We start from the raw sequence: 21,966 nt of genomic DNA, 5'->3' as shown, positions 1-21,966 counted from the left end.
TCTCTGGCTAATGTCTGTTCTAATAGGAAGCAAGAGACCTTAATTATGTATCGAGTGTAAGATGAACTACTTATTAGGTATTACTGATCATTGGGGCAAGGAAAACATTTTGCACTACACATGGGAAATAGTTTTTAGAGACTTGTATGTAAACAAATACAGATCAACATGATTTAAATTCTTTTATGACAAGCTCCACACAGAGAAGCACCTGCCCAATTAATTTTGCAACATCCAAGTTTATGATTCTCATCCCATCTCTAGTTCTTCCATTTCTCAGCTATCCAGCCTATGCTGTTGCCTGTTTTTTATATCTAAAGTCAAGTCTGATTATGTTCCTTCACCTGGCAAAAACTCTAAGTGGCTCCCTACTACACACTGAATACTGAATTTAAGACTAAAGGATATGTCCAGGATCAACCTTTATACCCTATATCCTGGCGAAACTAAACTAATAGATAGTCCCAAAAGATCTCCAGGTTTCTCACTCAGCCTTTGTGTACAGTTATTCCTTTGGCTTGAAATTTCTTCTTTCCATACATCTAAATCCATAGGATTATCCACGTAGCTAACTATCCTCTCTGTATCTCTAGGTGGAAATTAATTTGGTTGTAAATAACACACTCACTTGGCAGCTCAGTGTTAAAGAATACACCTGCTAGTGCAGGAGGTCCAGGTTCAATCCCTGGGTCAGGAAGATCCCCGGGAGAAGAGAATGGATACCCACTCTAATATTCTTGCCTGGAGAATGCCATGGACAGAGGAACCTGGCGGGCTATAGTCCATGGGGTCGTGAAGAGTTGGACACGACTTAGCAACTGAACAACACCACAAGCAGAATAATCTGCCAAACTCTGGTTGGTAGGGAAAGCAGAAAATTGTATGGAAACAGATGGGGTTATTGTTGAAGGTAACCTGGAAGAAGTGACTTTTGACCTGGAATATAAAGGACATGCTAGAAAAGTCATTCCCACACAGGTGGACAGAGTAATTAGGTGGAGGTCAAGGAGGACAGTGGGCAAAAGAATAAATACCTTTGTACTTCCTTGACTTCTCTTGCAGAGCAGAGGAACAGGAGTAAGAGCTGTTCAGCTCCCTCACTGCTCTCAGCCCTGTCATTCTCGCTCTCTCCTTTCTTGCCACACATGAGATCCCATTTTTTCCTCACTTCCAGCTGCAGCCACCAAGCACACAGAGAAAGACCCAGCGTTATTTTTTACTCATTTAATTTTTCACAGGCATTTAATGAGGCACTGGAGAGAGAAGGATGGAAGAGAGAGATAAAAGAACAAATGGAACATCTCCAATCTTTATTAGGAGGCAATTTAACAAATAATATGCAGTGTTGGGCTGTTTGTTTGGTTATTTCTAATTTAGACCCTCCTATCCATCCTTCACCTTTATCTTCCCTGCCCATTGCCCCAGGAAAATGATGCCTGCAGATAACATCCTCTATTATCTAGGATCCTTTATCCTCTGCCTTCAGTTGGGACATAGAAGCAGGAAAGACAAGAAGAAAGAGGCCAGAGTATTTATTCTGTCTGTTTTTTATCTGCTTTGTGCTGCAATCTGACATTGGCTGCATCCTTCCAGGGCAATAACTCACAGGGACCCTACTTCAAAGGCTCAGTTTCTTTAAAGAAGCTATTACTATAAATATCTCCAGGGATAATACGGTAATCAAAACTCGTAAACTGCCATGGTGGTGTTTCATTTATCATGGGGTACTTAAGAACGAAGTTCATTGGTAGCGTTCTAAGTTATTGTTTGATTTCAGCACTTAGAAAAATTCTAGATCTGAGTCAAAAATCTCACTTAAGTTGCCATAATAGAAATTCATGGCTTTTCATCGTTTCCAGATTCAAAGCAGTCCATAGACCCAAAACGCCCTGTTTGAAACAGAGGCCAGAGCCCACAATGCTCCTACAGTACATCCTTAAATCTTCTTCCGAGTCTCCTTCAGAAAGACATGGGACTTTCAGCTACGTTTGAGAATGCTCGGTGAGAAGGGATATGACCAGACCTCCCAGGAGTTATTAAATCCTGGCTCTAGGAGTTAAAACATCCATTGATATGGAGTTAAAACATCAGTCGTGTCCAGGGTACATTAATTTTTCTATTGCTGCTGTAACAAATTATTATAATCTAGTGGCTTAAAGTACTCTTGCCTGGAGAATCCCATGGACAGAGGAGCCTGGAAGGCTGCAGTCCATGGGGTTGCTAAGAGTCGGACCTGACTGAGCGACTTCCCTTTCACTTTTCACTTTCATGCATTGGAGAAGGAAATGGCAACCCACTTCAGTGTTCTTGCCTGGAGAATCCCAGGGACGGGGGAGCCTGGTGGGATGCCATCTATAGGGTTGCACAGAGTTGGACACAACTGAAGCGACTTAGCAGCAGCAGCAGCAGCAGTGGCTTAAAACAACACAAAGGTATTGTTTTATACTTCTGGAGCTCAGAAGTCTGAAATAGGTCCTACTGGGTTACAGTCAAGGTGTCATCAGAGCTGCATACCTTCTAGAGGTTCTAGGGGAGAATTCATTTCCTCACCTTTTCCGGCTTTAAGAGTCTGCTGCATTCCTTGACTCATTTCTCCCCTCACTCACAGAGAGAGCTGGTGGTAAGAAAGTCTAAGTGGAAGCCTCTGGAACTGTTCTTCTACATCCATAGTGTAAGCTGAAAGGAATACTGTGTCCCTGGACAAGGACAGAGATTGGTGTCACTATTTAAAAACCCAAAAGGGACAAGAGTGCAGGTTCCCTACCCTATACTCAGTTAACTTCCTGTTCAGCCCAGACAAAAGATGGATTATGGAACCATGCCCATTGTACCAGCATGGTAACTTCACTGGACCAGACAATACAATCCTAGTATCTGTGGCTATTAACTTGAAGAGTACTTTTCTTTTTCCTTCAGGGCCATCTCAAATTGCCATCACCTGGAAGGGTGAGCAGTATAATTTTACCATATTACATTCAGGGTAATGTCAACAATCTTGTTGTTTCATCACTAAGTTATGTCCAACTCTCTTACAACCCCATGAACTGTAACCTTCCCAGCTCCTCTGTCCATGGGGTCTCCCAGGCAAGAATACTGGAGGGGTTGCCATTTCTTTCTCCAGGGACAGAACTGCATTGTATCCTGTGTCTCCTGCATTGACAAATGGATTCTTCACTGCTGAGTAACCAGGGAAGCCCCAACTCTCTTCTCTATCATAATATAACCTCCTGGGATCTTGAACATCTTGAAATCCCATAGAACATCACATGAGTCCATTACATTGGTGACAAGCTAATTGGACCTTGGGAACAGTAAGTAGCAAGTTCCTTATATATTTCAGCAAGACAAATATGACCGCAGAATAGAGGATAAATCCCATGAAAATGTTTGCAAGGATTCAAGGGATTTAGCAATCTAGAACATGTTACGATATCCCCCCTAAAATGATGGGTAAGTCACTACACTCTTTGTGCCCACCAAAAAGAGGAATAGTGTTTGCCAGAACTCTCTGGATTTTGGAGACACCATATACCACAACCAGCTGTGCTTGCAAACTATTTGCTCAGTAGTACCTATGGCTGTCTGTTTTGAATGGAACCCAGAACAAGAGAGGGCTCCCTAGGTCTAGGCTATAGTGCAAGCTGCCCTGATCCTTGGATCTTAATGACCCAACAGATAATAGTTATTACAAGTGTCTGTGGCAGGCAAGCTTCTGGCAAGCCCCAATAGGAAAATCACAGATAATCTGCCTAGGATTTTTAGAAAAAAGTCATGCTGTTTGTCAAAATATTAGTTATCTTTTGATGTATATCAAGGTTTCCCAGATGGTGCTAGTGGTAAAGAACCTGCCTGCCAATGCAGGAGACACAAGACGGCAGTTCGATCCCGGGGTGGGGAAGGTACCCTGGAGAAGGAAATGGCAACCCATTCCAGTATTCTTGCTTGGAGAATCCCATGGACACGGAGCTTGGCCGACTGCAGTCCACAGTGTCATAAAGAGTTGGACAAGACTGAAGCAACTTAGCACACATGCACAAAGGTAACACCCAAACTTGGGCTCATTTTAGATGTGAGCTACAACAGTCAGTGACTATTCACTATATGAAAATCAGTTCCTCTCTTTCTATAGGGCCCTGGTAGACACTGAAAACATGATCGTAGAACACCTGGTATATTAGCGTGCACGTCCATCGTGGCAAAGTACCACAGATAGGCTGGCTTAACAGCATTTCATTGCCTGACAGTTCTGGAGGCTGGGGTTGCTGTTGTGCGGTTGCTCAGTTGTATCTGACTCTTTGCGACCCCATGGAGTGCAGCAGGTCAGGCTTCCCTGTCTTTCACTATCTCCCAGAGTTTGCTCAAATGCCTGTCCACTGAGACAGTGATGCTTTCCATCTGAAGGCTGACAGACTGAAATCAACGGATCAGCAGGGTTGGCTCCTTCTGAGACCTGAGCGAAAGGATCTGTTCTAAATCTGTCTCCTTGACTTGTAGATCATAGCCTTCTTTGTGAGTCTCTTCATACCATTTTCTCTCTATGTGTATCTTGTCTCTGTTTTCAAATTTTCTCTTTTTATAAGTATACCACTCATATTACATTAGGTCCCACCCTAATGACTTCTTTTTGACCTGATGACTTCTACAAAGACCTTGTCTCCAAATAAGGTAACTTTCTGAAAAGTTACTGGGGATTGGGATTCCAGCATATCTTTTTTGGAGGTGACACAATTCAACCCATAACTATCCAACCTGAACTTCAATAACAAACTGGTTATTACCTGGCCCACCAAATGATAAAGCTGAGTATGTTCAGCCATGTCCCATGAGTAAGTGAAAATGGTATCTATAGACACAGTAGATGAGCACAAGTGGTTCAGATGACATAAGAAAATTACATAAGCAATGAGCTTGGACGCCATGGTGCTTCTCCCACTGCTTGGTGTTTTTCCCTAAACACACACCTATAACTGCATAGCAGTTTCTCATAAACAAGCAACAGAGAAGGGAAGAGTCAGCCTTATGCAAAGTAAGCTGGCACCAGTCACAAATGATGGCTGCTACATTATAGCCCCTCTCAGGGATGCTCTGAAATAGAGTAGAAAGAGAAATCTTCCTAACAGAGAAAAGTTGGAGTAGTACATCTGTTTTCCATTGTGCATGAAAAGAGAGATGGCCTAACATAAGATTTACACTGACTTACAGGTGGTGGCTAATGTGTTGGCCAGTTGGTGTCTTAGGGACTTGGGAAGAGCAAGATGGAAAGACTAGTGACAAAGAGGTCAGGTGGGAGAAATTAAGGAAAGAATCTCTTGAAGTTGACTGAGTGTGGAGATATTTGTGTTTTGTGGAATACTTCCCAGAGAACAAGATGATCTGCCCATGGATGTCAGCCAGCTTCCCTGGGGCTTGCTGAAAGGATAGTGTCACGGTGAGGGTATGCAGGTTAAGCATGTGGGCCGTTGTACAGACTTCCCTTCTCCATTGCTGAGTGCACAAACTGGTGAGAGCTGAGGCCAGTGCTGAGCCATTCCCTGCAGTCCTTGTCGGATGACCTCTCTTTCCAGCTCCAGTTCACAGGCTGCAGCCACACTATTGACTCACCTTTCCCAGCAGCTGGAAGAGGGAGGAGGGGATGGATCTGAGAAATACAGATCTGAGAGGAAATGATGGCCACGTGGATGTAGCAGGAGAATGGAGAAGAAAAACTGAGATGACTCAAGCCTTTCTCTTTTTCGAATTGATGAGTGGGGACACTTTTTAATGTAATTGGTGAGTGGGGGTACTTTTAATGAAGACAGAAATCATCAGAGGAAGGTGAGGTGAGACTGATGGAAAGGATAAAGAATTCCGTTTGGGCCTCTGAAGGTGGGTGTGGGTAAGTGGATGTGTCATAGCAACTAGCAGTCAGAGGGGAAAATGATTCCTGAGTTCAGAAGTGGCTTTCAGACTGGAGATAAAGGAAACTGGAATTTATTCATAATCATATGTCAATGCCCCACAGGACTTTGCATTTTGAACTTTTTACCTCTAACTTTGGAAGAGAGACTTTGTTTTGCAGCTGAGTGAACAAGCTGAAGAGGACTTGTAGGGAGCAGGAGTGCTAATCCTCAAGAGGAAGTAAGTAGAGGGACCCCAATGCAAAGGTTCTGTTGTGTATTTCAGACTGAAAGTGCCAAGTGCACAAACCTCATCTATCTTGTCTCACTTCTCTATCTCTGGAATCTAGATGAGAGTCTAATGCTTTGTATCCACACAGGTATTTGGGGCATGAGTGAAGTAAATGGGAGGATGTGGGGATGAATGAGTAAAGGAAAAGTGGGATGAGTGAAAGAACCTACCGGGCATCCTGGGGACCTGGAGGAAGAAGCCACACCTGCCCTTTTACTCTTTTGTTCCAAATGCTCTTTGGAAGACTGAAAGAGAAAAGGCCGTGTGGAGTGGCCATTAAGAACATGGACTCTGAATTCAGGCTCCACGACTTCCTAGCTGCCTTTACTTGGCCAGCTGACTTAACCTTCTGCTTCCTCCCTGTAAAATAAACACAAAGATGCTTAGAGCAGCTCCTGGGGAAAAGTAAGTTGCACATAAGTGTTAGCGTTATTATTTCTGGCATCTTGATGAGAAGGTAAGCCTGAAAGACAAACCAGAAATCCCCTGCGGAGAATGAATCCAGACACTTAGCCTCTAAATGTCATCCATAAGCAAAACAATCACTTTTTCTCTCTCTGCCTTCCAGGAGCTTTAAATACCCTAGAAATCCCCACCATGCCATTTACTGGCAAAGGACAGAGATCTGGGTTTTAGTTCCAGCTGCAGGCAGTGAACTCTCTGAGTCTGCAGAGCCCTATACCCTCTCTGAGCTAAGTGCCCTCGCTTGCCCACTCGAGGTTGCGGGAATCGAGCGCAGAGGTCCCTTTCAGTGAGGGCGGGCCATGCTCTCCCGCCGACCTGCAGCCTCCGGGTTCCACGTCGGATGCCGGCCGCCGGCTCGCCGCAGCTCGGGCTGTCACACCCCTCCAGCGCGTTCCCGGGACCTCGCACCCTGCGCGTCTGGCGGCCACTCAGTGCCCCGCGCGCCCATAGGGAGGTGCCTCTCGGGCGCCCCCCCGGCCCGGACGCCAGTTCTCTGGGGCCGGCGCGCCTTCTCCCGCAGCCTGCCTGCAGCCCTTTATACCAAGCCAAGCCGGCGCTCACTAATGTTTAACTCGGGGCTGAAACTTGGACGCGCCTTGTGACTACGTGCCCGGCGCTCCGGAGCGGCACGCGCGTCCGGGCGGCTCGCCAGGCTTCTGACTGCGCTCCGGCTCCGAAACTTCAGTTTCGAAGAGACGCAGACCATGAAGGTGAGTGATTAAAGGGCCCCCCACCCCGCAAAGAGCCCCAGGGGTGAGTTGTAGATGCCTCTTCACTAAAGTCTCCCCAGATTACCCCCCCACCACCACCACCCAAAGCTCGCAGATCGAAACCAGGGGCTCTCATTAGGCGGAAGCTCCAGAGACACCCTCTGACAGGTGAAGGGACGCCCCAAGGCTCCTGTCTCGCTCTCGAACCCGCGGGGCTAAGAACCCAGGGACCGAGGCTTGGAGGGCCTGGAGAGCCACCGGCAAAACACGCGCCAGAACCCTTACTTGGTTTCTGAGGTGCGTTTAGACGCAAACATTAAATTGCCCGGAGGCCAGAAGTTCGAGGGAAAGCGCTCCTTGCAACCTCCGACTCGCGGGCTCCAAACCCTCCCAGCCCCTGGTGCCCCTCTCCCAAGGCGCGCGCGACGGCAAACTCCGCTGCCTCCTGTGCAGCCGGGGCCCCGACCCTCTTACCCAGACTGGGGCCAGATGGCTGGCTCTAACTGGACCTGACCTGCCCGGCTTGCAGACACCATGGAAGGTGCTCCTGGGATTGCTGGCGATCGCTGTGCTCGTCACCGTCATCACTGTGCCCGTGGTTCTGCTGACCAAAGACAGTAAGTTTAAAACGTTTGAAAAAGATAAGACAGTTACCGGGATCAGGTTCTATTTGAACATTCCTAGGAGACCTAGGAATTTTGCTGGGGACTGGGTGGGACCAGTGTGCCAGGTCTTGGGGCTCAGGCTTCGCTGGCGTGATTGCTGCTTCTAGTGTCGCTGCTAGATTCGCTTCGTTGGTCTCCGGTGTTTAGGCTGCGAGAGCCCTGCACCTGCCACGTTTTACATATGGCAAATACATACTTCCTGAAAATAAGGGGAAATTTTGAGATCTCTTTTTATCAAATTTAAATTTAGTACCTTTTGAATCTCAGGGTTTTTGTTTTGTTTTTTCCTTAAAAAGAACTTTCATGGTTGTGATCTTCAAAGGAAAAGAGACAGTGTTTAAAGATCCCAACGAGCTGTAACGATGTCATGAAGGGAGGGAAAATTTTAAGAAAAAAAAACCCAAATACAGTTTTGAGAAAAGAAAGTCCATAGGGAACCCAGGTGGTTTTCCATAAAGCTGATGGGAAATATCACTGTGTCCATAGTGATATTCAAGTGGTTTTCCATAGCGCTGGTGGAAAATATCACCATGTCCATGGCGATCTTCAGAGGAGGTGGGATGAGTTATGTTTGGTGGAGTCTTTCATTTAAATCCACCTTGGTTTCTTTTAGCTTGCTTCACTGTTTCAGTTTGGTCCTAGTTTTTAATATAAAACATCCATATAACGAAATGCACAGTATTGGATACAAACAAGTGAGAATAACTAGTCTGGGTCTCCTCTGGCCCTGCTGCTGCTGCTGTTGCTAAGTTGCTTCAGTTGTGTTCGACTCTGTGCGACCCCATAGATGGCAGCCCACCAGGCTCCCCCATCCCTGGGATTCTCCAGGCAAGAACACTGGAGTGGGTTGCCATTTCCTTCCCCTCTGGTCCTACTTCCTTTTAAAGAGTTCTTTCATTTAAGTATTCACATTCTAGTCAGCTAACTGAAGTGCCTTCTCTGATGGTCTAGTCAACCAGGAAATGTGTAGACAGTGCTTATATACTGGGAGGTCTTATCTAGATTTCAAAGTGACAGTTCAGAATTAGTTTGTAGAACCATCAAAAATCATATTTGGCCAGCAATTTCAGGGCCAGAGCAAAGGTGCCAAAGGTTAAATAACTGAGTCTGTTGACCTATTGATAATAATTTTCAGTAACTTTAAAAAGCCATGGTTACCACCATTTTAGGCTGTTAAATGGTAGGCATCTGTCCACTTTCTCAACTCTTTGTTACAAGCTGTTAAAATATAACTGCTTTCATGAAGTGGTACTTTGTATATTTAAACAACCACACGCACACAAAGCCTTCCTGTGGGGAAAGGATGGGTCGCCCATACAATCAGTAAATATTCACATGACCTACATTATGTTCCAGGAACTGTGCAAGTCGCTGCAAATCCAAAGATTAAATTTTATAAATATAAAGACCTCCAACTTCAGGAAGTTTACAAGCTAGTGGGAAACAGATATGCAAACAAATCAAAGTAACCTGGATAGTCCATCTCTAACATACTGTGAGGCACCCAGGCCTCCTTGGCAGAATGGATGAAACTGTAATTATCAGAACTTCCCTTCAAGAAAGTTGAAAGGAACATCAAACTTTGATAATAAGTCACTTGAGATGACAGTGAAATGAGTTAGGGGCTTGAGTCATGCAGCTGACTTCCGTGGGATTTGTTTAAGTTAACTACAGGGATTTTGTTTTGCTGGAAGAAGTATACAGACTGGGGAGGGGCTGTCTCACCATTTCCCTTAAACCATACCTAGTCTCTTCTCCAAATGAAATTTGAACAAAGATTTCAATGACATTCTCTTAAGGGGACTTCCAGAGAGGTTCACATGTCTCCACCTAACTTTTATTATGATACAGTTGAGGAAGTTTAGAGAGGCTTGAGCAAACTTCTCAGAGTGTTAGGAAGATCACTTCCAGGAAAGATGTCTCATGAGAGGTTTCTTTTGTGGGGAGGCCTGAAGAGTTAATATCAGCTCCTGGATGAAGTTTTCAAGAAAATTTAGAATGACTTGTGAGTCATCTTAGAGACACAATATCACCTCCTCTATCTGGGATCGTACGAGGACTCTTACCAAGAGAGAAGAGTAAGCGGCAAGACTAACCTGTGGATGATGGAAAATTCTAGTGTGCCTGCAATGTGGAGCAGGACAGTGGGAAGGTGGACGGACAGGGGACAAGGCTGGAGGGGAAGAAAAGGAAGTGACCAGGAGACTGATGATGCAGAGTAGAATTTGGAGGCTATGATTAGACTTTGATAATTGGAAATGTAGGGAGTAAGGGAATAGGGTGGCTGAGAACTCTTAAACTACTGGGTGGAGATGTGATTTCATTGTGTGCTTTATTTACACTTAGACAATCAAATTATTTTTCTCCTGTATTTCTTAATTGGCATGTATGTATATTTCAGGAGAAAAAGGAAATTATCTTGTTTCAACTCCTCCCTTAGGAACAAAAATAAAAGCTCAGCTTTTTTGCTAAGCCAGCAATACCATTTCTGAACCACAATAAGGGATAACCTTTTTACAAAGGATCCAGACACATCACCCAAGAAGCGTCCCTCGATATTGTCCATCAAGGTTTTAAAGTCAAAACCAGAAAGGAAGAGAAGTGAGTTGGGAGAGAGGAAATATAAATGAAAAGGAAAGGAAGTGGGGGGAGAAAAGAAAGAAGGAAAGAGAAAAGGAAGAAAGATTTTGATAGAACAACAAAATAAATTTTGGATTATGTGGAAAGCAAAGTATTAAAAAGCCAAGAGAAAAAGGAAGAAGAAATGAGCAAACTCAAGTTCATCCCCCAGAGAGTTTGGTTTATAAGGTTAAGTGTTTCCATATGAAGAGCTGACTTAGGCAGAACTCTGGACACACTTGGAGCAGAGAGAGAGAGACTGAGACAGAGAAAGACAAAGGTGTAAGCTTAATACTGTTCACAATTTTTTTTTTAGAATAAAAGCTCCTTGAGGTCAGGAGTTATACATTTCACCAGGTAATATTAAAAGTTTACCTCCTTCTGTATATATCATAACAGATTGAATTTTATTTTAAATTCCTCAAATATCCTAAGAGAGAAGGATATTGCATATTTAGACATTGTTTTTCAGAGAATCAGCAATAAAATATATAAAAATAATTTACTCATAGTGGAATTGAAATCTTCATGGCTTAGAGGCAATAAAACCTTCTCACTCAGTAGTTGCGATCCCTTTAATTCCCTCTTTATGATGATATAGGCTGTTTTTAAAATAGTTGTCAAATTGTTTTATTATTGAGTTTTGTTATTTGTCAGATAGTTTTCTCACTGGGTTTTGTTATGGGAAAGAGACATATCGGTTCTTCTTGTATTCTTTCCACTGCTGTAGCAGTAAATTTCCTCAGTATCTTCTTTCAGTGCATAGGAAATTTGACTGCTCTGCCATCCACCAGTAATAAAAGAAAACCCAAATGTGAAGGAGGAGACAGGAATAATCAGAGAGAAAAAAAAAAAAAGATAACATCTATGAAGTTTGCCTGAGGAAGTCCAGGATCTATTCCAGATTTAAAAACACAGAAGCAAGTCTGAATGAAAGCTTTGTATATTTCAGAGGACAAATTCTAAACAAAGAGCCCTGTAAAAGCTCTAGCTGACTCCAAGCTCACTCAGTTATCAAGCTTTGTAGAGTGTTCCTGAGGTCAGTGGGTTGGCCTTTTTCAGGCCAGCTATTTTGGCTTTTGGTTCCCTAGCTATAGCATGTGCCTTAAATTTCTCTATCTTAGACATCTTGCCTCTCATCTTAAAAGGGGTCAGAAAAAGGGAAGGCTACTTGCCTAACTGATGGTCAGGGAAAAGTGACATCAAGAGACTGACTAGAGCTAGATGAGTGTACTTGAAATTTTAAGACTTAAACTGCTGAACCTAGGAAATGTGACAGCAAGTACACATGCAGGACCACCTTCCTGTGGAAGAGAAGGTGCAAAGATGTAATAACCAACACAGATTCACTCTGTGCCAGGTACTGGGCAAGGGTGTTCAACACGCTTCTCATTTGATCCTTACAACAACGCTTTGACACAGGTTATTATCTCCAGTTTTACAGAAGATTTAGAGAAATCTTGAGAGGGTACTTTAGTTATTTATTACTGCATAATGAATTGTCTCTAAACTTAAAACAAATATTTGTTATCTCACAGTCTCTGTCGGTCAGGAATTTGTCAGAGGCTTAGCTGGGTGATTCTGGCTCAAGGTCTCTCATGCGGTTACAGTCAACACATTATCTGAAGGCTTAACTGGGGCTGGGCAGTCCTCATTGAAGCTCTCTTACCGAGCTGTTACCCAGAGGCCTCAGTTCCCTGACAAAGGATGGGCCTTTCCAAGCAGCTGTCTCCTCTTAGAATGAAGGCTCTAAGAGAACAACCAGGTAGGGAACCTCAGAGTCTTTTTGACCTAGCCTCAAAGGTTATGTTCTACCACTTCTGCTGTGTTCTATTGGCCATACACACCAACCCTGGCACAAAGTGAGAGGGCATTGCACAGGCTGTGAATATTGGGGTATGATGGTTCATTGGGGCCATCTTGGAGGCTGGCTACCAAAGAAATTAAGGAACTCGCTCAAAGTTCCACAGAGTTGGGATTCATGCTTAGACACCGTGCTTCTACAGTTGGTACTTTGTGATCGAGTATAAAATTAATGTGGCCATATTCGCGTAAATTTGACAGCTTCATCTCTGTATGACTGTATTTCCTTTCATGACAGCTAGTCCCTGAATGCTAAGTGTTCTGGGGGAAAGTCCTTGCTGCTGCTGCCTCTATTCCTACACAAAGCTGTAGGGAAGCAATGACTTCCAGTCCAGAACTGACATACCACTGTTTTGCTTTTTTGACTGTGCTGACTGCACTGGGTCTCCCTTGTGGCCCTTGGTCTCTTCATCATGGTGCACAGTCTTCTCCAGCTGAAGCAAGCAGGCTTAGTTGCCCTGCAGCATGTGGGAATCTTAGTTCCTGGACCAGGGATTGAACAGGCATCTCCTGAACTGCGCAGCAGATTCTTTATCACCAGAGAATTCTTTGTCACCTCTCTTCTGACTGGTCTTATAGGTGTTTTCAGTGGTGGTAGTTGGTCCAGGTTTAGTGCTTATCATGCTTTTAATGCATGTTGTGTCATTTCATTTGATCCTCAGAAAACAATCCGGGTCAGAGAAGGTATTCATTTCCTGACTTGATACACTGAATAAAACTGAGGCATGGAAGTTTAGTGCTTTGTGAGGAAGTATTAGTACTTGGGAATTCAGATCCTGTAACGTCTAGTCTTCCCTATGTCTGCTGATTTCTGTGTATGCTCGGTCACTTCAATCGTGTCCTGCTCTTTGCAACCCCATGGACTGTGGCCCGCAAGGCTTCTCTGTCCATGGGATTTCCCGGGGAAGAATACTGGAGTGGGTCGCCATTTCTTCCTCCAGAAGATCTTTCTGAGCCAGGGATCAAACCGCTGTCTCCTGTGTCTCCTGCTTTGGCAGGCGATTCTTTATCGCTGAGCCAGCTGGAAAGCCACTGATTTCCATGAATAACTGTTTTAAAGAATTACTTTTGTGGCAGCTTTTGTAACTTAATGACTAATCATGCTTTATGGCTTTCATTATTGTAAATCAATTATCTTGTAAATATTTTTACCTTTAGTCTTCAGAGGTCCCTCGTGACCTCCCAAAGAGGGTGTGTCTCTCAATCTGAGAGCAAACCGAAACTACAAAATCAGCACTTCTGAGTTAGCTGTTTTATTTTTACTAAGTACTATACTTGCAGTTGTGTACTGTGCTTCAAAGTCACAACTTCCTGGGAAATCTTTTCAAACTTAATGATAAACCATTTGCTTTAGCTAACTGTCTGCAATAATAAGCACAAGCGATCAAGAAGACAGAGGGACACAGGAAGGAGTTTCTCTGTTTCACGCGTGAATGTGGCATGATCTTGTTTGTATTTCTAAAATGTCTTTGACTGTGGTCTAGATCATGGTTTAGGGTGGGGAGTGATTTATCCAGGTGAGAGAGGATGCTTTCTTGGACAGGGTGAAATCAATGGAAGGGGCAGACATCAGGGTGACTCCCTGAACAATTGACTGGCTGGTCCAGGCCAAATGGAGAGCTTTATTTTGTCTTCATGGTTCTATGCTTGCCACAAGAGCTAACCTACAGTGGTTCCTCTAACTCTCTCATCCTACTTGGATACATTTCCGCTTTCCAAGGCAGGGCTCTGAGGACTTTCTACATTATGCAACCAGCCTGTCAACAGAAGGTCATTCTTTAATCCAGCAAATATTTATTGAGTATTTTCTACATCAGGCACTTTGTTGATCACTGGAGATATAAAAACAATAGACATGGCTCTTGCCCTCAAATAATTCACTATATTAAAAGAAGCATAAACATTAACTATGATAAAAAGCCCCAAGTGGCCTTCTAGTAAATGATCAAAGTGCTGTGGAAGCTCTACAGAGAACATGATAAATGCTGCCCAGGAAAGTTCATATGGAAACCAACCAAGCATAAAGGGTTAATAATTATTGAGCCTGGATATAATCCTTCCAACCATGGGGCCATAAGAGTAGACTGGCTCCCAGGATTGCAGTTCACCTGTGTGTTTAGCTCTCAAAAATGTAAAACCCCTCCCCTCATCCTGATTCTGTATGAAAGTTGTGTCAGATAGAATACTTTTGGCTGCAAGTAACAGAATATCTGGCCCAAAGTTATTTAAGCTATAGAGTCTTACTATTGCATTATTACTTCGCAGGTGGTGCAGGCGGTAAAGAAGCTGTCTGCCAATGCAAGAGACAAAAGAGATGCAGGTTCAATCCCTGGGTTGGGAAGATCCCCTGCAGGAGAGCATGGCAATCTCCTCCAGTATTCTTGTCTGGAGAATCCCTATGGAAAGGAGCCTGGCGAGCTAGAGTTCATGGGGTCACAAAGAGTCAGACATGACTGAGTGACTGAACACACACATTGCGTTATTGCTAGTGTCTTCTGTAACTGGAGGTGCAGAAGGAGGACTGTTCTAGAGTTTCAGTGGTCCTCCCAACCTCTTCAAGAGCCTGAGGTCACTTTCAGCTCTGCTGTTCTCATACTGCTGGCTTTCATTCTCAAGCTTGTCCTCTCAGGTCGAGCTGCGGCAACACATGATTTGCTCACACAGCCATTTCACAAGGCAGAGAGATTGCTGTTCCTCATTCACAGTCTCTATATCAAGGAGGAAAACTATTTCCAAAAGTCCCCTGGCCCAAGGCAGATTTTCCCGCATGTCTCCTTGGCCAGATTTGTGTCACTTGTCTATTCTAAACTGATCTCTGGCAGGGGAAATGGATTGACATGCTTGGACTAGATAAATCAAGAGTCATCTTTTAGGACCAGGAAGAAGCTCTTTCCTTAGCTCTTGGAAGGGGAAAGGGAATTACCCAAGTTGAACTGGAGATTCTAAAAGAAAGAAAGGGGAGGTCTATGTGGGCATATCAGATATTCTGATTGCTCATTTTTCATTACATTGGAAAATTTTAATTTGCTAACCAAAGAAAATAGATGTCAAGCTACTGATCAAGCTAGGTCTGCTCTCTAAAGAATCTGATCATATAACTCTCTCCTTCTCTTCTCTCTTTTTTTTCCTAACCAAATGCGTTTATGGTAAAACATGGTGTTTTGATGCTGCCTTTTTTGGTCCTGAAGGAATTTTGAGCCCAGCACTTGCTTTCTCTTGGCATCCAAAATGATTAAGAATAGAAAGAATTGAGTTTGTAACATTTAAGATACAAATCAGAAAATGGAGGAGATCAGAAATATCTGAGGAAAATTACTCCCAATTTTCTCATAAAAAGCACAGATAAACTGTTATATTTTATCCAGTTCAAAAGGGTATTTTTGTTGTTGTTTTAGTCACTCAGTCATGTCTGACTCTTCTGCAACCCCGTGGACTGTAGCCCACCAGGTTCCTCTGTCCATGGAATTTCCAGGCAAGAATACCGGAGCAGGTTGCCATTTCCTTCTCCAGGGATCCTCTTGACCCAGGAACCCAAGTCTCCTACATTGGCAGGTGGATTTTTTACCAATGTGCTACCTGGGAAAAACAACAAAAGGCATTATTTACCTACTATTTGCTCCTATATCTCCACACTCCCATTAAAATGTAAGCTTCATGAGGGCAGGAATTTTTCACGTTTTGTTCACTCCGATCTCTAGTGCTCAGAACATTGAGGACACAGTGGATACGTTCCTAGTGCTGCTGTAACAATTACCGAACATTGAGGGGCTACAGCAGCCAAAAAAATTATTCTTTTCACAGTTATGAAGCCCAGAGATCCAAAATCAAAGTGTCACAGGGCTGTACTCTCTCGGAAGGTTCTAGGGAAGGAGACCTTCCTTGCCTCTTCCAGTTGCTGGTGGTTACCAGCCATCCTTAATGCTCCTTGTCTTGTAGCTCGGTGACTCCAATTTTCCCTTTCATTTTTACATGGCCTTCTTCCCTCTCTTTCTGCATGAGCCTCTTCATTTTCCAAGTCAGTAAAAGCCTGTCAACGTCGCATGGCCTTCTTATGAGGACACCAGTCAGTATGACCAGTGCAGCATGACTTCATTTTTTATATTTTTATTTTACATTGGAGAGTACAGCCGATTAACAATGTTGATAGTTTCAGGTGCACAGCAAAGCGACTCAGCCATACATCTATGTATATCCGTGCTCCCCCAAACTCCTCTCCCATCCAGGCTGCCATATAACCTTGGGCACAGTTCCCTGTGCTATACGGTAGGCAGTATGACATCATTTAACTTAACTAATTACATCTACTAAACTCCTATTTCCAAATAAAGTCAACTTTCTGAGGTTTTCAGTGGACATAAAGATTTTGGGGGGTCTATTCAATGCATTGGTGGTGATGGTGGTAAGTCTATTCAGTCATGTCTGACTCTGTGCCTCCCTATAAGCCATAGCCTACCAGCCTCTTCTGTTCCTGTGCCCACTTCCATGTGATGTTCCCTACCCAGGGATTGAACTCACATCTCTTATGTCTCCTGCATTGGGAGGTGGGTTCTTTAGCACTAGCACTACCTGTAAAGCCCACTCAGCCCAGTACAGCTTGATAAATATTTGGTGAATTAAAGAAGTTATCTTAGAGCTCATGTAAAAACGTATTTTGATGAACATTTTTAAATGTTACTTTAATTCTTGTTAAAATTCTTATAATCATAAATATGGGGTCAAGCCATCCGCTACTAGAGCATGCTCACCTATTCATACAGTACAGTGCTAGCAGCTTTTCGATAAAATAAATTCATCCTTTCAGCTTACTTACAGTCTACTTAAGATGTGACTGTTCAGACTAAATTTTTAACTAGCCATAGAAAATTACTTGATTAACTGGCAAACAATTTGGTATAGAAAGTAAATACCAAAGAAGATGATCAGGTAGCAAAGTGTGATGGGTGGAGCAAAGGGTAATTCCAGAGCATGAGGAGGGCCCGTGAAAAACTGAAGACCACAGATGTGGATTGTTTATTTCAGAAATTTGCTAAGTTCAAGAGAAGAAAAAAGGAGATGACTACAGGAGGCAGCAAGGTCAGTGTTTGTTTGACATGGGCACACCCTGTGCTTGCTAACAGAGAGCTGCTGCTCAGTCATGTCCAAGTCTCTGCCACCCCATGGACTGTAGCCCACCAGGCTCCTCTGTCCACAGGATTCTCCAGGCAAGAATACTGGAGTGGGTTGCTATTTCCTCCTCCAGAGGATCTTCCCTGACCCAGGGATCAAACCCACGTCTCCTGTGTTGGCAGATGGATTCTTTACCACTAGCACCACCTGGGAAGCCCAGGACAGAAGTAAGCAATGAAAAGGCAGTGAAGATGATGTGGGAGAAGAGCTGAAAAACCTCAGGGCCTCTAAGGAATCAAGAGGAACCCGGATCTGAGCCTGAGGCAGGCCCATTTCTGACTCCAAGTGCCAAGGAAAGGGTTAAAGAATGGCAGGACGGACAGCCAGAAGTGAAAAGCCCAGGAAGAAGCAAGCCCCTATGGTGGCTTTTGCTCTAAAGGAGGAATCATTGAATCTTTTCACTGGAAAACTTCATACTCTTGAATATGTGTACTACGGGGCCTGAGTTATTCAAGATTTGTTATATTTAAAATCTAGGAAACATGGGGAAAAGGCAGAAAGAAAAGAAACCAGTTATAAAGCTTGCGTGACTACTCTTCATGAGTGTGGGGAAAAGATGAGAGCTACGAGTTGGAAGGAAAGAAGGTGCTACAACTTTCTTTCCAGAAGTCACAGAGTTGCCATCCTTAATAACACTTCAGGGAGAAAAATTTTAGGATTTACAGAAAGAATCAGCGCCTCTTTGACTTCAGAGCACCAGAAAAAATTATATTCTAATGTAACCTACCTACTGTCCCAGGTTCAAATGATACTACCAAGCTGCCTGTTTAGATTATTTGCAAGCATTTCATCTAGACACTTCTATAAAGTCTAATGCATCTATGCTAACTCACGGAAACTTCTAACAAGCATTTACCATGTACCTCACTCTGCTGAACACTTAGGTTGTTTACAACGGTGGTTATGACCTCAGGCTTCAGAACTCTATTGCCTGGGGCTTACTAGTGATGGGACTTGGGTCTGGTTTCTATCCATACCTGTTTCCTTTCCTGTAAAATGGGGATGAAAATAAGTTAATAAGTGTGTGATGCTAGAATAGCACATTGGAAGTTTTCTGTGAGCATTTGTAATGATTATTCTTTATATCTCTGGTGGCTGAGATGGTAAAGAATCTGCCTTCAATGCAGCGGACCTGGGTTTGATCCCTGGCTTGGGAAGACCCCCTGGAGAAGGGAATTGCTACCCACTTCAGTATTTTCACCTGGATAATTCCATGGACAGAGAAGTCTGGCAGGCTACAGTCCATGGGGTTGCAAAGAGTCAGACACAACTGGGTGACTAACACTTTCACTTTTTCCTCTCTCTATATTTTAACATTAAAAAATTTTTAACAGTCCCAGAGGCATGTACTATAATAATACTTGTCTCACACTCTTGAAAGTTTTGCTGGGTGAATGCTGGAAAAGGCAGTGTCTGTGGTAGTTTTGTTTTCCAGTGATCATTTTCTTCATCTCTTGGAAGACAAACAGGTGTCACAGAGAGTAGTCTTGCTCATAATGCCTATAAATCCTTCTAGAGAGTTCTTCAGTGACAAAGTATTAGAGCTTTCAGCTTCCCCAAATGAGATATTCTCTAATCAGTTTTCTCTCCAAACTAATCATTTTTAGCTTTGATGTCTCACTACAACTACTGACTATTTTTCAAGAGAAACCAGCCCTTTGCTAAAATAGTAGCTTGTTTCACAGGCCTCCGGGTCATTTATTTATATGGTTAAGATGTTTCTAACTTTCAACTGTTTCTCATCACCTTGGATTACACTGATTAAAGTCAGTCAACATAGTGAGGAATAAAAGCCTTGTCAATATTAATTTTGGCCATTATTATCCAGTTTCTTTATTCTCAGAAGAGTCCTAGCAAAGGGTGAGGGAGTGACTATAATCAGAATTTTTTAAAAATAGGGCAATTTGCATTTCAGAAAGGAATAAAGCCATCCTGAGGTCCTGTTTATGCTGGCTTCCTGTGTGTGCAGAGCCTCCTGGCTCTTCACTGGGGAGAAGGCAGTGTGAACTGGATTTAGTTCAGGCAGTCCCTTCAGCCTTGCATGTCTTCACCAGTGGCTATAGATATTTTCATCTTGAGCTGAAATTTGAGACATGAATATTTTGCCAATTTCACTTCTCTGCCATATATATTGACGTCTTATGTTGATAGTTGTATTGTTTCAAGACAATGAGAGTTTCAGTATCAGCTTCTGTATTTCTAACTGATCTTGGGAGCATCTTTTTCTTTTTTCCAGAATGGTTGCTGACCATTCCGAGGAATGTTCAGATAGGGTCATCAAGCCATAGCCAGGGCTGACTGCCTATTTTTGCAAGTTAAGTTTTATTTGGAGTACAGCCATGTCCATTCATTTACCTGTGGTCTGTGGTTGTTTTCAGGCTGCAGTGGCCAATCTGAGAGGTTGCAAGGCCTAAAATATTTACCATCTGGCCCTATAAGAAAGGCGCTTCCCTGGTAACTCAGTCAGTATAGAGTCTGCCTGCACCACAGGAGATCTAGGTTTGATCCCCGGGTCAGGAAGATCCCTTGGAGAAGGAAACGGCAACCGACTCCAGTATTCTTGCCTGGGAAATCCCATGGACAGAGGAGGCTGGCAGGCTACAGTTCATGTGGTTGCAAGAGTCAGACATGACTTAGAGACTAAACCACCACCTATAAGAAGTTTGCCAACCTCGGATCTAGATATTGTAATCTTCTAGCCAAAAGAGACTTTCTCTTTTTACAGGTAAGATGTGTAAATCTTCACAGAGACTTGGCAAATATAGAAATCACAGTAGATGTTTCAGCAGAGAAATATGATAAAAGAATTGGTCATACAAATTAGAGCAACAACAACAAAAACATTTCTAAGGTAAGCGAGAGACAGGAGCTGTAGGAAGGAGGTACCTCTGCTGCTGCTGCTAAGTCACTTCAGTCGTGTCCGACTCTGTGCGACCCCATAGACAGCCCACCAGGCTTCCCCGTCCCTGGGGTTCTCCAGGAAAGAGCACTGGAGTGGATTGCCATTTCCTTCTCCAATGCATGAGAGTGAAAAGTGAAAGTGAAGTTGCTCAGTTGTGTCCGACTCTTCGCGACCCCATGGACTGTAGCCTACCAGGCTCCTCCGTCCATGAGGTTTTCCAGGCAAGAGTACTGGAGTGGGGTGCCATCGCCTTCTCCGAGGAGGTACCTCTAGGGCTTGGGAAAAAAGGAGAAGAGGGACACAAAAGGTCTGGATTCTGAGCTGCAAGGTGTGTGAGGCATGTGGCTGCTTCTGGCACCCCTGAGAGGCAGGATGGAGCAGGTTCAGGTGTAAGAAGAGAAGCTTGAGCCAGCACGGGCACTCCTTTGGGGCACATGCTGACAGAGTGAGCAAGAAGAGGAAGAGCCCCTGCTCTTCTACTCACTCCACTCCTTCTCTGTGTTCCCCTAGTGGCAGGACCCAACAGGAAGCCTGAGGATGAAGGGGCCTGGGAAGCATAGCTGTAGACTCCCTGCTCAGCATTGCTGAGCAAAGAATAGAAGAGTACATTTGAGCTGAAAGATGATACGTAAATGACGGTCACAGGCATAGAGAAGTGACATGTCCTGGTGACCGCATGGAAGGTCGGAGCCTGAGGCTCCTGTCTCTGCTCTGTTTAGACCCAGCCGGCCCAGGGCGCTGTTTTCCTACTGCCCAGGAGCTTGGGGTTCACAAAGCTCATATTTAGAGCTGTGTTCCTGTGTCTGTGTTCTCCCGTTGATGTTGCCTGGCTTTTATCTTTTGACAAATATTTATGAAGTGCCTACTATGGCCAGACACTGTTCTAGGCCATGGTGAGATAATAGCAAACAAAAGGTAGCACAACCCAATCAGTGTCCTCCTGGAGCTCACAGGTGACCAAGAGAGGCAGACAAGGCAAAAAATATAGTATGTCAGGTGGTATCACTGTTGAGGAAAAAATGTAAAGCCAGGAAGGGTGATACAAAGAGAATTTGTTTACCAGAAGATTGCAAGCGTTAGTTCAGGGAAGGAAGTGAAGTTGCTCAGTCATATCCGACTCTTTGCGCACTGTGGACTGTAGCCCACCAGACTCCTCTGTCCATGGGATTCTCCAGGCAAGAATACTGGAGTGGGTTGCCATTTCCTTCTCCAGGGGATCTTCCTGACCCAGGGATCAAACCCGGGTCTCCCGCATTGGAGGCAGACGCTTTAATCTCAGGGAAGGAAGGTGAGGTTTAAATGAACACCTAAAGGAGATAGGGAGCAAACTTTGAGCACATCCCAGGGGAAGAACATTCCAGGCCGAGGGTATAGCAAATTCAAAATATCTAAGGCAGAGGCAGGCCCA

The 21,966-nt window shown here is 44.0% G+C and overlaps 1 protein-coding gene across 2 annotated transcripts in view; it reads left to right on the top strand.

Annotated features, from left to right (window-relative positions):
* DPP4 (dipeptidyl peptidase 4) overlaps nucleotides 7,014-21,966 on the top strand; it is an 81,026-nt gene continuing 66,073 nt past the window's right edge. The window contains exons 1-2 of one of the 2 annotated variants that reach the window (XM_005676046.3): nucleotides 7,014-7,343; nucleotides 7,873-7,960. In XM_005676046.3, the coding sequence (XP_005676103.1) occupies nucleotides 7,338-7,343; nucleotides 7,873-7,960 (94 nt within the window). In that variant the 5' untranslated portion in view covers nucleotides 7,014-7,337. The remainder of the gene's footprint in view (nucleotides 7,344-7,872; nucleotides 7,961-21,966) is intronic. The other variant, XM_005676047.3, reaches the window with a different exon arrangement.

This window comes from Capra hircus, chromosome 2 (assembly GCF_001704415.2).
Source record: "Capra hircus breed San Clemente chromosome 2, ASM170441v1, whole genome shotgun sequence".
NCBI classification, from domain to species: Eukaryota; Metazoa; Chordata; class Mammalia; order Artiodactyla; family Bovidae; genus Capra; species Capra hircus.
The sequence above is the reverse complement of the archived record's forward strand: the minus strand, read 5'-3'. Positions and strand labels throughout refer to the sequence as shown.